At 41.8% G+C, this 16,695-nt stretch overlaps 1 protein-coding gene across 2 annotated transcripts in view; it reads right to left on the reverse strand.

Moving 5' to 3' along the window:
• dnajc1 (DnaJ (Hsp40) homolog, subfamily C, member 1) overlaps positions 1-15,387 on the reverse strand; it is a 54,590-nt gene extending 39,203 nt beyond the window's left edge. For both annotated transcript variants that reach the window (XM_056293272.1, XM_056293273.1), the window contains exons 1-5: positions 15,151-15,387; positions 14,556-14,657; positions 13,841-13,887; positions 13,583-13,748; positions 13,107-13,204 (exon numbers count right to left, since the gene is read on the reverse strand). In XM_056293272.1, coding sequence (XP_056149247.1) covers positions 13,107-13,204; positions 13,583-13,748; positions 13,841-13,887; positions 14,556-14,657; positions 15,151-15,309 — 572 coding nt within the window. In that variant the 5' untranslated portion in view covers positions 15,310-15,387. The remainder of the gene's footprint in view (positions 1-13,106; positions 13,205-13,582; positions 13,749-13,840; positions 13,888-14,555; positions 14,658-15,150) is intronic.
• Between the last annotated feature and the right edge of the window lie 1,308 nt (positions 15,388-16,695).

Below are 16,695 nucleotides of genomic sequence, written 5' to 3' on the forward strand. Positions count from 1 at the left end.
GATGAAAGTTCTCTTTTTCTGGCCATTTTGAGCGTTTAATTGACCCCACAAATGTGATGCTCCAGAAACTCAATCTGCTCAAAGGAAGGTCAGTTTTGTAGCTTCTGTAACGAGCTAAACTGTTTTGAGATGTGTGAACAGGATTGCACAAGGGTTTTCTAATCATCAATTAGCCTTCTGAGCCAATGAGCAAACACATTGTACCATTAGAACACTGGAGTGATAGTTGCTTGAAATGGGCCTCTATACACCTATGTAGATATTGCACCAAAAACCAGACATTTGCAGCTAGAATAGTCATTTACCACATTAGCAATGTATAGAGTGTATTTCTTTAAAGTTAAGACTAGTTTAAAGTTATCTTCATTGAAAAGTACAGTGCTTTTCCTTCAAAAATATGGACATTTCAATGTGATCCCAAACTTTTGAACGGTAGTGTATATCCACCCCAGGCCTGTGTTAAAACACCTGGCTGATCAAATTAAAAACATGGAGCACAAATATCCAGACTCCCTTTTCATTATCCTTGGGGATTTTAACAGAGCAAACCTCAGCCATGACCTGCCAAAATACAGACAGCATGTTAAATGTCCCACCAGAGACAAAAACACTCTGGATCATTGCTACACAATATTAAAGGAGGCCTATCGCTCTGTCCCCCTTGCAGCCCTGAGACTCTGATCACTGTCTGATTCATCTTATCCTAACCTACAGGCAGAAACTAAAACCTGCAACGCCTGAGGTTAAAACTGTGAGGAAATGGACCAATGAGTCGGAACTGGACCTCCAGGCCTGCCTCGACTGCACTGACTGAAGTGGTTTTGAAGCTGTATCTACAGACCTGGATGAACTTACTGACACTGTGACATCTTACATCAACTTTAGTTAGGACATGTGTGTGCCCACCAAAACCTTCTCTACCTTCAACAACAATAAGCCCTGGTTCTCATCAAAACTCGGGCAGCTTCATCAGGCCAAAGAGGAAGCTTACAGGAGTGGAGATAGGATCTGGTATAACCAAGCCAGAAATACACTCACAAAGGAGATCACAGTGGCAAAAAGGTGCTACTCTAGGTGTTCGGGCAGCGTAGCGGTATATTCCGTTGCCTACCAACATGGAGATCGGTGGTTTGAATCCCCTTCTTACCGCCGGCTTGGTCGGGCATCCCTACAGACACAACTGGCCGTGTCTGCGGGTGGGAAGCCGGATGTGGGCATGTGTCCTGGTCGCTGCACTAGTGCCTCCTCTGGTCGGTCAGAGCGTCTGTTCGGGGCGGAGGGAGAACTGGGGGGAATAGCGTGATCCTTCTACACACTATGTCCCCCTGGCAAAACTCCTCACTGTCAGGTGAAAAGAAGCGGCTGGCGACGCCACATGTATCAAAGGAGACATGTGGTAGTCTGCAGCCCTCCCCGGATCGGCAGAGGGGGTGCTACTCTGAAAAGTTGAAAAACAGGATTTCTGCCCACCCACACTCAGGATCTGTGTTGAGGACATGCGCCAGCTCTTCCAGAGACAGAGGACCAGGAAGGCACCAGGCCCAGATGGCGTGTCACCCTCCTGTCTTAAAGTCTGTGCTGACCAGCTGGCCCCCATTTTCACACTGATCTTCAACAGATCACTGGAGCTGTGTAAAGTCCCCTCCTGCTTCAAGAGCTCTACTATCATCCCGGTCAACAAGAAACCCTGTATCACAGGATTAAATTACTACAGGCCCATTGTCCTAATGTCTGTGGTCATGAAATCCTTTGAGAGACTGGTGTTGGCCCACCTGAAGGAAATCACAGGCCCCCTGCTCGACCCCCAGCAGTTTGCCTACTGAGCAAACAGGTCAGTGGAGGATGCGGTCAACATGGGATTGAGTCCTGTTTGTGGACTTCAGCTCAGCATTCAACACCATCATCCCAGGTATCCTCCACTCCTACCTCACCCGGCTCACTGTACCAGCCCCCATCTGCCAGTGGATTAAAAACTGCCTGACAGACAGGAGGCAGCTGGTGAGGCTGGGGAAAATCACATCCAGCACCCAGACAATCAGCATTGGCGCCCCCCAGGGATGTGTGCTCTTCTCTCTGCTCTTCTCGCTCTACACAAATTACTGCACCTCAGGTGACCAGTCTGTTAAACTCCTGAAGTTTACAGACGGCACAACCACCATTGGCCTTATCTAGGATGGTGATGAGTCTGCATATAGACGGGAGGTTGATCAGCTGGCCCTCTGGTGTGACCATAACAACCTGGAGCCGAACACGCTCAAAACAGTGGCGATGACAGTGGACTTCAGGAAGAGTCCCCCAACACTGCCCCCCCCCACTATACTCAACAGCATGGTGTCTATGGGGAAAACCTACAGATTTCTGGGTTCCACAATCTCCCAGGACTTAGGGTGGGCATCCCACATAGACACAATCATCAAAGGCCCAGCAGAGGATGTACTTTCTCCACCAGCTCAACAAATTCAACCTGCCTCAGAAACTGTTGTTTCAGTTCAACACTGCAAAAATACAGTCTGTCCTCTGCACATCATCACTATCTGGTTTGGATCAGCCACCAAACAGGACAGGGACAGACTACAATGGACAGTTAAGTCTGCAGAGAAAATCACTGGTGACAACCTGCCCTCCATTCAGGATTTATACACATCTAGACTCAGGAAACGGGCAGGCAACATCACTGCAGACCCATCACACCCTGGTCACAACCTGTTCCAACTCCTCCCCTCTGGTAGGCGCTACAGAGCACTGTACCCCAAAACGACCAGATATAGAAACAGTTTCTTTCCTCAGGCTGTCATTCAAATTAACACTAAACTGGGGAGAAAAAGGGGGAAACCCCCCCCCCAAAAATCAACACTTGACATTGTCAAATCCAACCATTATGTGTGTATATATACACACACACACACACACTCACACACACACACACACACACACACACATATATACGTATATATACATGTGTGTGTGTATGTGTATGTGTGTGTGTATGTATGTATGTGTGTGTGTATATATATATATATATATATACACACACATACATACATACACACACACACATACACATACACACACACGTATATATACGTATATATGTGTGTGTGTATGTATGTATGTGTGTGTATATATATATATATATATATATATACATATACATATATATATATACACATATACACTACCGTTCAAAAGTTTGGGATCACATTGAAATGTCCATATTTTTGAAGGAAAAGCACTGTACTGTTCAATGAAGATAACTTTAAACTAGTCTTAACTTTAAAGAAATACACTCTATACATTGCTAATGTGGTAAATGACTATTCTAGCTGCAAATGTCTGGTTTTTGGTGCAATATCTACATAGGTGTATAGAGGCCCATTTCAAGCAACTATCACTCCAGTGTTCTAATGGTACAATGTGTTTGCTCATTGGCTCAGAAGGCTAATTGATGATTAGAAAACCCTTGTGCAATCATGTTCACACATCTGAAAACAGTTTAGCTCGTAACAGAAGCTACAAAACTGACCTTCCTTTGAGCAGATTGAGTTTCTGGAGCATCACATTTGTGGGGTCAATTAAACGCTCAAAATGGCCAGAAAAAGAGAACTTTCATCTGAAACTCGACAGTCTATTCTTGTTCTTAGAAATGAAGGCTATTCCATGCGAGAAATTGCTAAGAAATTGAAGATTTCCTACACCGGTGTGTACTACTCCCTTCAGAGGACAGCACAAACAGGCTCTAACCAGAGTAGAAAAAGAAGTGGGAGGCCGCGTTGCACAACTGAGCAAGAAGATAAGTACATTAGAGTCTCTAGTTTGAGAAACAGACGCCTCACAGGTCCCCAACTGGCATCTTCATTAAATAGTACCCGCAAAACACCAGTGTCAACATCTACAGTGAAGAGGCGGCTGCGGGATTCTGGGCGTCAGGGCAGAGTGGCAAAGAAAAAGCCATATCTGAGACTGACCAATAAAAGAAAAAGATTAAGATGGGCAAAAGAACACAGACATTGGACAGAGGAAGACTGGATAAAAGTGTTGTGGACGGATGAATCCAAGTTTGAGGTGTTTGGATCACAAAGAAGAACGTTTGTGAGACGCAGAACAAATGAAAAGATGCTGGAAGAATGCCTGACGCCATCTGTTAAGCATGGTGGAGGTAATGTGATGGTCTGGGGTTGCTTTGGTGCTGGTAAGGTGGGAGATTTGTACAGGGTAAAAGGGATTCTGAATAAGGAAGGCTATCACTCCATTTTGCAACGCCATGCCATACCCAGTGGACAGCGCTTGATTGGAGCCAATTTCATCCTACAACAGGACAATGACCCTAAACACACCTCCAAATTGTGCAAGAACTATTTAGAGCAGAAGCAGGCAGCTGGTATTCTATCGGTAATGGAGTGGCCAGCGCAGTCACCAGATCTGAACCCCATTGAGCTGTTGTGGGAGCAGCTTGACCGTATGGTACGCAAGAAGTGCCCATCCAACCAATCCAACTTGTGGGAGCTGCTTCTGGAAGCGTGGGGTGCAACTTCTCCAGATTACCTCAACAAATTAACAGCTAGAATGCCAAAGGTCTGCAATGCTGTAATTGCTGCAAATGGAGGATTCTTTGACGAAAGCAAAGTTTGATGTAAAAAAAATCTTATTTCAAATACAAATCATTATTTTTAACCTTGTCAATGTCTTGACTCTATTTTCTATTCATTTCACAACATATGGTGGTGAATAAGTGTGACTTTTCATGGAAAACACAAAATTGTTTGGGTGATCCCAAACTTTTGAACGGTAGTGTATATACATATATATACGTATATGTATATATACGTACACTACCGTTCAAAAGTTTGGGATCACCCAAACAATTTCGTGTTTTCCATGAAAAGTCACACTTATTCACCACCATATGTTGTGAAATGAATAGAAAATAGAGTCAAGACATTGACAAGGTTAGAAATAATGATTTGTATTTGAAATAAGATTTTTTTACATCAAACTTTGCTTTCGTCAAAGAATCCTCCATTTGCAGCAATTACAGCATTGCAGATCTTTGGCATTCTAGCTGTTAATTTGTTGAGGTAATCTGGAGAAATTGCACCCCACGCTTCCAGAAGCAGCTCCCACAAGTTGGATTGGTTGGATGGGCACTTCTTTGAGCAGATTGAGTTTCTGGAGCATCACATTTGTGGGGTCAATTAAACGCTCAAAATGGCCAGAAAAAGAGAACTTTCATCTGAAACTCGACAGTCTATTCTTGTTCTTAGAAATGAAGTCTATTCCATGCGAGAAATTGCTAAGAAATTGAAGATTTCCTACACCGGTGTGTACTACTCCCTTCAGAGGACAGCACAAACAGGCTCTAACAGGTACTATTTAATGAAGATGCCAGTTGGGGACCTGTGAGGCGTCTGTTTCTCAAACTAGAGACTCTAATGTACTTATCTTCTTGCTCAGTTGTGCAACGCGGCCTCCCACTTCTTTTTCTACTCTGGTTAGAGCCTGTTTGTGCTGTCCTCTGAAGGGAGTAGTACACACCGAGGTAGGAAATCTTCAATTTCTTAGCAATTTCTCGCATGGAATAGCCTTCATTTCTAAGAACAAGAATAGACTGTCGAGTTTCAGATGAAAGTTCTCTTTTTCTGGCCATTTTGAGCGTTTAATTGACCCCACAAATGTGATGCTCCAGAAACTCAATCTGCTCAAAGAAGTGCCCATCCAACCAATCCAACTTGTGGGAGCTGCTTCTGGAAGCGTGGGGTGCAATTTCTCCAGATTACCTCAACAAATTAACAGCTAGAATGCCAAAGATCTGCAATGCTGTAATTGCTGCAAATGGAGGATTCTTTGACGAAAGCAAAGTTTGATGTAAAAAAATCTTATTTCAAATACAAATCATTATTTCTAACCTTGTCAATGTCTTGACTCTATTTTCTATTCATTTCACAACATATGGTGGTGAATAAGTGTGACTTTTCATGGAAAACACGAAATTGTTTGGGTGATCCCAAACTTTTGAACGGTAGTGTATATATGTGTGTGTGTGCGCGTGTGTGTGTGTATGTATGTATATAATCTGGATTATTGTTCCTTGTTTGGTGTGTGTGTGTGTACACATATATATAATCCTTATTTGTTGAGCACTTTCCCAACCGTTGAGTGTTTCTTTAAACAAAGTTATATATGTATATGTATGTATGTATGTATGTATGTATGTATGTGTGTATGTGTGTGTGTGTGTATATATATATATATATATATATATATATACGCACTGTATACACACACACACGTGTGTGTGTGTGTGTATATAATCTGGATTATTGTTCCTTATTTGGTGTGTGTGTGTACATGTATATAATCTGGATTATTTTGTTCCTTATTTGTTGAGCACTTTCCCAACCATTGAGTGTTTCTTTAAACAAAGTTATATATGTATATGTATATAGGTGTATATATGTGTATATGTGTGTACATATATATGCTGTATACTGTATACACACACAAACATCTATATACAGTGCATCCGAAAAGTATTCACACCCCTTCACTTTCCCCACATTTTGTTATGTTACAGCCTTATTCCAAAATGGATAAAATTCCTTTTTTTTCTCTCATCAATCTACACACAATACCCCATAATGACAAAGTGAGAAATGTTTTGTAGAATTTTTTTCAAATGTATTAAAAATAAAAAACTGAAATATTGCATGTACATAAGTATTCACACCCTTTGCTATGACACTCAAAATTGAGCTCAGGTTCATCCTGTTTCCACTGATCATCCTTGAGATGTTTCTACATCTTGATTGGAGTCCACCCGTAGTAAATTCAATTGATTGGACATGATTTGGAAAGGCACACACCTGTCTACATAAGGTCCCACTGTTGACAGTGCATGTCAGAGCAGAAACCAAGCCATGAAGTCAAAGGAATTGTCTGTGGACCTCCGAGACAGGATTGTATCGAGGCACAGATCTGGGGAAGGGTACAAAAACATTTCTACAGCTTTGAAGGTCCCGAAGAGCACACAGTGGTCGCCATCATTCGTAAATGGAAGAAGTTTGGATCCACCAGGACTCTTCCTTGAGCTGGCCACCCAGCTAAACTGAGCAATCGGGAGAGAAGGGCCTTGGTCAGGGAGGTGACCAAGAACCCGATGGTCACTCTGACAGAGCTCCAGCGTTCCTCTGTGGAGATGGGAGAACCTTCCAGAAGGACAACCATCTCTGCAGCACTCCACCAATCAGGCCTTTATGGTAGAGTGGTCAGAAGGAAGCCTCTGCTCAGAAAAAGGCACATGACAGCCCACTTGGAGTTTGCCAGAAAGCACCTGAAGGACTCTCAGACCATGAGAAACAAGATTCTCTGGTCTGATGAAACCAAGATTGAACTCTTTGGCCTGAATGCCAAACATCACGTCTGGAGGAAACCAGGCACCTCTCATCACCTTGCTAATACCATCCCTACAGTGAAGCATGGTGGTGGCAGCATCATGCTGTGGGGATGTTCTTCAGCGGCAGGAACTGGGAGACTAGTCAGGATCGAGGGAAAGATGAATGGAGCAAAATACAGAGAGATCCTTGATGAAAACCTGCTCCAGAGCACTCAGGACCTCAGACTGGGGCGAAGGTTTACCTTTCAACACGACAACGACCTTAAGCACACAGCCAAGACAACGACGGAGTGGCTTCAGGACAAGTCTGTGAATGTCCTTGAGTGGCCCAGCCAGAGCCCAGACTTGAACCCCATTGAACATCTCTGGAAAGACCTGAAAATAGCTGTGCAGTGACGCTCCCCATCTAACCTTACAGAGCTCGAGAGGATCTGCAGAGAAGAATTGGAGAAATACCCCAAATATAGGTGTGCCAAGCTTGTAGCTTCATACCCAAGAAGACTTGAGGTTGTAATCACTGCCAAGGGTGCCTCAACCAAGTACTGAGTAAAGGCTGTGAATACTTATGCAATATTTCAGTTTTTTATTTTTAATACATTTGCAAAAGTTTCTACAAAACCGTTTTTAATTTTTGTCATTATGGGGTATTGTATGTAGATTGATGAGGAAAAAAAGGAATTTAATCCATTTTGGAATAAGGCTGTAACACAACAAAATGTGGGGAAAGTGAAGGGGTGTGAATACTTTCCGGATGCACTGTATACACACATGAATATACTGTACATTGTATTTATACTGGTACACTGTCATGTCCATCTACCTCAGGCATGTATGTCAGTAAGCTGCTAAGATGTATTTCAGCATCTCTGATATATTCTCTGCACCACTGCACCTTATCACCTCTTATTACACCTGTATAAATCAGTCCTTGTGTATATATGTGAAGACTGTTGTGTTGTAGTGTTGTTATTCTATGTTAAGTACACAGAGAGCCACGACACCAGAGTCACATTCCATGTAGTGCAAACCTACATGGCCAATACACATGATTGTGATGCTGGTACAATAGTGTGTAATAGGGTACATAGTATATCATATGAGATAGTGATGATATCATGTAAACCATACAGTAAAATGTCTAGGGTTTATCTATACAGTACACAGCAATTTATACTGAACACACATAATGATACATTTGTATATTGACTGACAGACAGACACAGATAGACAGATAGCTATAGACAGACAGATAGACAGACAGAGAGAGCAATAGATAGATATATAGATAGACAAGAGACAGATAGATAGACAGATTGATTTGGCTCTGGGTGTGTATAATAATGCCCACAATATCGATAGTGAGGTATTTGGTAAGAGTTATCATGATATTTTATATATGTCTTCTTCCACTGTAACTTGATAATTCTCTGTCTCACAAAAGAGACTCATTGTATATTTTCTTTTCCTGCGTTCTTTTTCTGTCTCTTGTTGGAACATGCAGGGTCTCTTCTCATCTTCCTTTGGGATGAAGAGTAGAGACCCGACTTCTTAAAAAACATCGAAAATGTCGACATAGTCATATTAACTGAAACCTGGTGTCATAAAGACATAACCACCCACTGTCCCTCAGATTACAAAGAAATAATTATTCAATCAAATAAACTTAACTCAGTACATCGTGGACGAGACTCCGGAGGTATTTTGATTTGGTACAGAGGATATTTAGCCAACCACATTTCAAAAATTAAAATTGGAACATTCCACTGCTGGCTAAAACTCAGCAATAAAATTGGCATATCAAACAAAGATATCTATCTCTGTGCTCTACATTCTCCCCCAACTGAATCCCCATATTATGATGAGGATTTCCTGAGTAACCTCCATGAAGAGGTAAGCCTTTTCCAGGCCCAGGGAAATGTGCTGCTGTGCGGAGCTCATTAAAAGGAGCTCCCTCGACTGTACTGTGAACAAGGCTGGTAAGGAGCTAGTGCACCTCTGTTGCGCCTCTGGCCCGTACACGCTTAACGGTAGGATCAGAGGAGACTATTTGGGAAGGTTCACATGTTGTTCAGGTCTTGGAGCTAGTGTAGTTGACTATGCAATAACCTCCTTCAACGCATTCACTGTCAGACAACAAACTCCTCTTTCTGACCATAACCAAATTATGATTTTCCTCAAAACTATTAACCTGACTCAAATGCCTATAGAGGAGCCCAGCAAGCTGTTCAAAATTAATAAGACCTACAGATGGGCTCCAGACAGAGCAGAAAAATTTATCAATATCCTGAATTCACCCAAATTACTTAATATGATTACCAACTTCATTAACAAACCGTTTGAAACTAATAAGGACAGTACCAACCAAGCTGTCAGTGAAATCTATTATATCTTTCAGACGGCAGCAAACATGGTCCTACCAAGGACCAACAACAGAAAAAAGAAACAATCTGAAAATGTAAAATGGTTTGACCATGATTGTAAAAATATAAGAACTGCGTAAATTGTCAAACCTGAAACACTACCAACCTCAAGATATGGATATAAGAAAGAAATATAGCGAAACATTACAACTATATAAACACACATTAAGAATGAAAAAACAAAGCCATGTGGATAGAACCCTACAGGAAATAGAAAATTCCCTGAATCAAAACCAATTCTGTGAAATGTGGAATAATTTGAGCACTACAAAACCACAAGACCTGCCTATCCAAAATGGAGAAATTTGGAAAAGTCATTTTGAACATATCTATTCGGAAATCCAACAAGAACACTCAAATTCCAATTACAACCTGATCAAACAGAAATTACAGTTGCTCGAATGCACTATAAAAGACAACCAAAACCCACTGGATTTTCCAATAACACAAGAAGAATTGGCACAGAAGCTCAAATCCTTAAAACCCAATAAAGCTTGTGGCCTTGACAGCATCAGAAGCGAGATGCTTAAAAACAGCACCCCTGAGCTGCAAAGGGCAGTACTCAAATTGTTCACCATCCTTCTAAGTTCGGGATTTTTCCTGACATCTGGAGCAAAGGGCTTATAACTCCTATTCATAAAAATGGAGACAAATTGGATCCTAATAATTTCAGAGGCATTTGTGTGAGCAGTAGTCTGGGGAAGGTGTTTAATAGCATTTTGAACAATCGAATTCTAACCCTCCTTAACGAACACAATGTCCTGAGCAAAGGTCAAATTGGCTTCCTCCCAAATCACCGGACTACGGACCATATTTACACCCTACACACCCTCATAAATGAAAATGTGAATCAAACCAAAAACGGAAAAATATTTGCTTGTTTTATTGACTTCAAAAAAGCTTTCGACTCTATTTGGCATGAAGGACTATACTATAAACTTTTACAAAGTGGTGTAGGGGGTAAAGTGTATGACATAAAGTCAATGTATTCGGACAACAAATGTGTAGTTAAGATTGGAGACAAACACACTGAGTTCTTCACTCAGAATAGAGGGGTGAGACAGGGCTGTGAACTTAGCCCGACACTGTTTAATATATATATATTAACGAGCTGGCGGTGCAGCTGGAACAGTCTGCAGCCCCAGGTCTCCCCCTGTATGACATGGAAGTGAAATTTTTGCTTTATGGAGATGATCTAGTTTTGTTGTCACCAACCGCAGCTGGGCTGCAACAACTACTAGACCTGCTTGAGGACTATTGCCAGCACTGGGCCCTGGCAATCAATCCAAAAAAGACAAAAGTAATGATCTTACAGAAGAAGCCCAGATGTCAGGAAACTAGATACCAGTTGACTCTAGGTAGCATCACCTTAGAGCATACGATGCAGTATACTTACCTTGGTCTAATTATTACAGCATCGGGGAGTTTCAGTAGGGCAGTGAATAACCTAAAACAAAAAGCTGGCAGAGCTCTATATGCAATTAAAAATAAATTCTTTAACATTGATATACCAATCTCCATCTGGTGCAAACTGTTTGATAGTGTAATTCTGCCCATTGCACTATATGGAAGTGAGGTATGGGGTCCACTCAGTCTTTCCAGCTACACTAGATGGGACAAGCATCCTGCAGAAACCCTACATGCTGGATTCTGTAGAATGATTCTGAAAATACAAAGGAAAACACCAAACAACGCATGTAGGGCAGAATTAGGTCGGTTTCCATTATTGATAAATGTACAAAAAAGATCTCTAAATTTCTGGATGCACTTACATACAAGCCCAACAAATACATTGCACTTTAAAGCTCTGAAAACCCAAGAACTGAACCCCGAAAAGAGTCCCCTGAAGCAGCTGGCTCTGAGACTCACTAACCCTTTAACAAACACTAAGACCAACAAACCTCAGGCCAGCACTGCATTCCAAACAAAGATTACGATAAATCAGACTATAAAACAAACCAACATGAGGATAAATCAGCTATAAAACAAATCAACATGAGGATAAATCAGACTATAAAACAAACAAAGATTACGATAAATCAGCTATAAAACAAAGCAAAAACAATTATGTGAAACATTGGAACGCTGAAATCAAAACTCAAAACAAACTAGAAGTCTATCGGGCCCTAAAAACAAACTATGATCTGGAAGAACATCTCTTAACTGTCAGAGACAGGAAGCAGTGACAGACCCTCACCAAATACAGGCTCAGTGACCACAGTCTAGCCATTGAAAAGGGGAGACACAAAAAGACGTGGTTGCCAAAAGAGCAACGATCATGTGGTCAGTGCATGACAGATGAGGTGGAGACAGAGGGGCACTTCCTCCTTAAATGTGAAACATGTGAAAAACAGCGCCGGGCTTTTGTCCAGGAGCTGGAACATGTGATTCCAGAGTAGCAGGTCATGGAGGACACAGGTAAGCTGCGGGTGGTCCTGGGAGGGGGGCAGCGGCGAGCATTGCAGCAAGATTTATATTATCTTGCCACAACCTGAGAGACAGTGGGTGATGACACCTATTGCCACTGTTGTTGTTTAATATCATAATCATTGTTGTTGTTGCTGTTATTATTATAATCATTGTTGTATTGTGTTGTTGTTTAATATCATAATCATTGTTGTTGTTGCTGTTATTATTATAATCATTGTTGTATTGTGTTGTTGTTGTTTTACATGCTTTGGCAATGTGTACACAAACGTATGTCATGCCAATAAAGCACATATTGAATTGAATTGAATAGATATACACAGATAGAGCAATAGATAGATAGATCGATCGATAGGCAGATAGAGCAATAGATAGATAGATAGATAGATAGATAGATAGATAGATAGATAGATAGATAGATAGATAGATAGATAGATAGATAGATAGATAGATAGATAAGACAGATAGATAGATAGATAAGACAGATGGACAGACAGACAGATCACTGCCAAATCTTCTGCAGCCCAGAGACATATTGATCAGTCTCGGTAGTTTAATCCTTAAATGGTCGCTGCTGACACTTTGCTGTGGATGTGAACTGTCACTGGCTGTTGTGGCTGTGCTATGAAGCTTTTTTCCGTTTGCATTTGACAGCATTATGTGCCTGTTTTACTGTTTTGTAATTGGGGTATGGGGCTCTATGATGCTGGTTGTTACCACATGATTTTAAGTTGCATAAGACATAGTTCTGCATATAGAGTATATACGTATAATATCAAATGGGAATCCATTGAAGGTTGGGGGTGGGAGTTACCTGACAGAAAAGACACAGGTTGGACACTTGGAGGAATCCAATGTTTTTAACCAACCTGTCACTCCTCTCCTGAACAGCACACCTCAGCTCCTCTGTGGGTTTGGAATTTAACTTCTTCTTTTTCTCCTTCTTCTTCTTAGTTAGCAGCTCATCCTGAACAAGACAGAGAAGCTCAGTACCCCTGTATCCTAATTCTAGACCATGAATTAGGAGCAGACTCCGATGGGGTTCAGACTCGCTGAAAGAGAGACGTTGCGAGACTAAAACAAGTTGACACAAAATATATACTTATAAAATATTTTAAGAACTTAGGACAGATTTCCTTAACTGGACCAAAACTTGGATGAATATGGAACTAGGATTAAAGTCCCCCCCAAATCCCAGTAGCAGAATATGTCCCAGTACAAACACTGAACTGGTTCAAAGCTCTGTTGGTCTTCAACCAACATAGACCATCAGCTAGTCAGATCAAAAGCTATAATGTCTGACCCAGATCATGCTGGTCTGATCTTTACTGACTGGTCATCTCACCAGCTGTTTCTCCAGATAGATGGACCAGATGACGGCATAGTGACCCACAGTGAGGATGAGGAAGAGGAGGAAGGCAAGCTCCGCATTGCTCATCTTTCGGACACGTCTGTAGTAGAAAACTGGCTGTCTCCAGTCTGGTAAACCATTGATCAGGATATCATTATACCTGAGGCCACAACACAACAACACACTCATTCAAACATTACAACGTTATAATGTCAGCTCCCCTGTTTGGCACTGAATAAAAAACAAACAAACCTCTGTCTCCTCTCCTCATCCTTCAGTACCTCGTAGATGGCCACCAACTGCAATACAGAAGACAGCAATCATTTACTTAGTCAAAACCAACTTAACATGGGGCGACATTAATTTATCCGCCAGGGCTGCACGCAGAATGGTGAAGAACCAAAGATAACGCTAACCAAATGACATTAAAACACAAGGCCTCCATATTTATGCCCTCAGTTTGTTGCTGGCAAGTATGTCTTTGGCTCTGTAGCTGATGGAGTATCATCTGTAGGCTCTCTCTCTCTCTTTTTTTTTTTAAGGAGTTGTTCCTTATCTATGCGAGGGTCTAAGGACAGGATGTTGTGTTGCTGTAAAGCCCCCAGAGGCAAATTTGCTATTTGTGATATTGTGCTAAACAAATAAAATAGACTTGACTCTTTTAGTGTCTGTTCCTATTGCAACCAACTTTCCAGTCAGGCTGTACAGACACCTTCTACTGAACAGCACAAAAACTGCTGAGAGAGTTCTGGAAACTTGTCTTTCTAAGCTAAACATTAATATTAGGACTGAAACAGGGAATTGCTGCTATTCATGTTCTGTTATGTAAAACCTGAGTTAGGGGGCTGGTGGCATCAGCCTGGCTTGAAGGAGACTTCCAATCACTTTAGTCATAATACACTACTACTTAAACGCACACAAGTGAAATACGTAACTGTTTGAGCAGATGTGAAGAGGATGATGATACCTGTCTGAACTGTATTTCAGCATTGTCATCCTTGTTTTTGTCTGGATGCAGAATCAGAGACAGCCTGCGGTATGCCTTCTTGATCTCTGCTGATGAGGCATCCTGCAGCCAGCACAGAGAACAGTAAGACATACACACGTGTGCAGACGACACAGCATTCTGAACATAGAGCAGAGGTGGCCAGAGGTAGGCTGCTGTAGTGATCTCCCATTACACTTGTAGATACACATCGACGAGGTCAGTTCTGTAATCATATAAAATACATTTCATCTCCCGTTTACTGAGTATCTTCAAAATCAGTTCTAGTCTTTCACTGTCTGTTTCAGAGGGAGAGTTGTTTGTATTTAGAAGACTTGACGGGACTGTGTGATAAACCCTAACCCAACAAGAAGGACGGGTTACTTATCGACATGTAATAAAGCAGCTGCTTCCACAGCACCTAGGAGCCGACAGCCGCTGCACGTTAGCATTAGCAGCGAGCTAGCTGGCTAGCGGAGCGGGCTGGTTAGCTAACTAGCTGCTTAGCGGAGAGTTTGAAATAAGAACCACAGCACAGCCTGTCAACATGAGCCGGGCGGTGGAAACTGTGCGGTACCTGCCCCACTGACAGGAACTCGTAAAACGTCTGAGGGATTTCTTCCACCAGATCAAAGAGCTCCAGGTCTGAGTCCCAGGCAGCGGCGGGAAAGAACACGGAAATAAAAACGCTGGCTGTAAAAAGCAGACACAGCTCCTGACACACAAACTTCATCATTAATCTGCTTCAGGCTGGCGTAAACTAAAACCAGCGCGACTGAGCGGCACAGCGTCAATCAACGTGGACAACGGTACAGCTCCGTGACCTTTAGCAGCGAACACTTCCGGGGTCATTTTCCCCGTCGAAGTAAGAGTTGGCCGCTCAGGCTGACATGGAGGTCGACACGCTCTCCGAAGATGAAGCTGAACAATGGAGAACAAAATTCTTTAAGTTTCCAGTTGCACCAAAAGTAAAGGAAGTGCATTTTAAATTCTCAATTCTGGTGATAGTTTTTTTAACTGATTTTTATTCAACACATTTATTCAAAACAGCACAAAGAAATTAAAACTTTAAGGAACTATGCATACAATTACACTTGTTTTAACAATAATTTACATAGTACATACACTTGTATAGCACATGCTTACGCCTGGGAAAAAAGAAAAGGAGAAAGCAAGAAACAAGTGCAATAGCACTAAAAATACAAATAAAAACAAATACAGTGAAAACAAAAAGAAGAGGTGACTAAAGTTCTGGCATTGCCTGCATTAATGGTGACCATCTTTCAGCAGACCTGTCTGTTTTCAGCTGTAAGCTTGCTGTGGTTTTCTCCACGATGAAGACATTTTGACCCTGTTATGCTGGGGGGGTGGGGGCTGTGGCTTCAACCAGGAAACTGTATCATTTTTTTGCTATTAAAAGCAGAATTCTCAATAAAGAATTTAAGACACTCTCTGTCATATTATCAGGGAGTACACCTGGATCTAGGTTAAAGTTTATACCCAAAACCTGTTCAATCTCCTTCTGGACATTCTTCCAGAAATCCAGGAGCTTTGGGCAATCCCAGAGGGGCAAGTCCAAGTCAAGTCTCAAGTCTTTGGTCACAAGTCCAAGTCAAGTCTCAAGTTTTTCAGCTAGAGTCTAAGTCAAGTCTCAAGTCTTTGGTCACAAGTCCACGTCAAGTCTCAAGTCTTTGGTCACAAGTCCAAGTCAAGTCTAAAGTCTTTGAGCTAGAGTCTAAGTCAAGCCTCAAGTTTTTGGTCACAAGTTATTTTTTGCAAGTCTAATTCAAGTCAAGTCTTTGAGGGGCAAGTCCAAGTCAAGTCTCAAGTCTTTGGTCACAAGTCCACATCAAGTCTCAAGTCTTTGAGCCAGAGTCCAAGTCAAGTCTCAAGTCTTTGGTCACAAGTCCAAGTCAAATCTAAAGTCTCTTGTGCATGTAATGAGTATTCTATCAACTGCTGCATGCCATCCGGTCTGCTTAGAACACTGCATTGCTATATCTGAGGAATTCAAAGCATGTACTGCATTATCATCACTCCTTTATCTATTAGCCTACAGTATCAGCATTGATTAGTTGTTCGGTACATGATCACTTTAAACAAAAAAACACAACAACAACAA

This window comes from Lampris incognitus, chromosome 14, assembly GCF_029633865.1.
Source record: "Lampris incognitus isolate fLamInc1 chromosome 14, fLamInc1.hap2, whole genome shotgun sequence".
NCBI classification, from domain to species: Eukaryota; Metazoa; Chordata; class Actinopteri; order Lampriformes; family Lampridae; genus Lampris; species Lampris incognitus.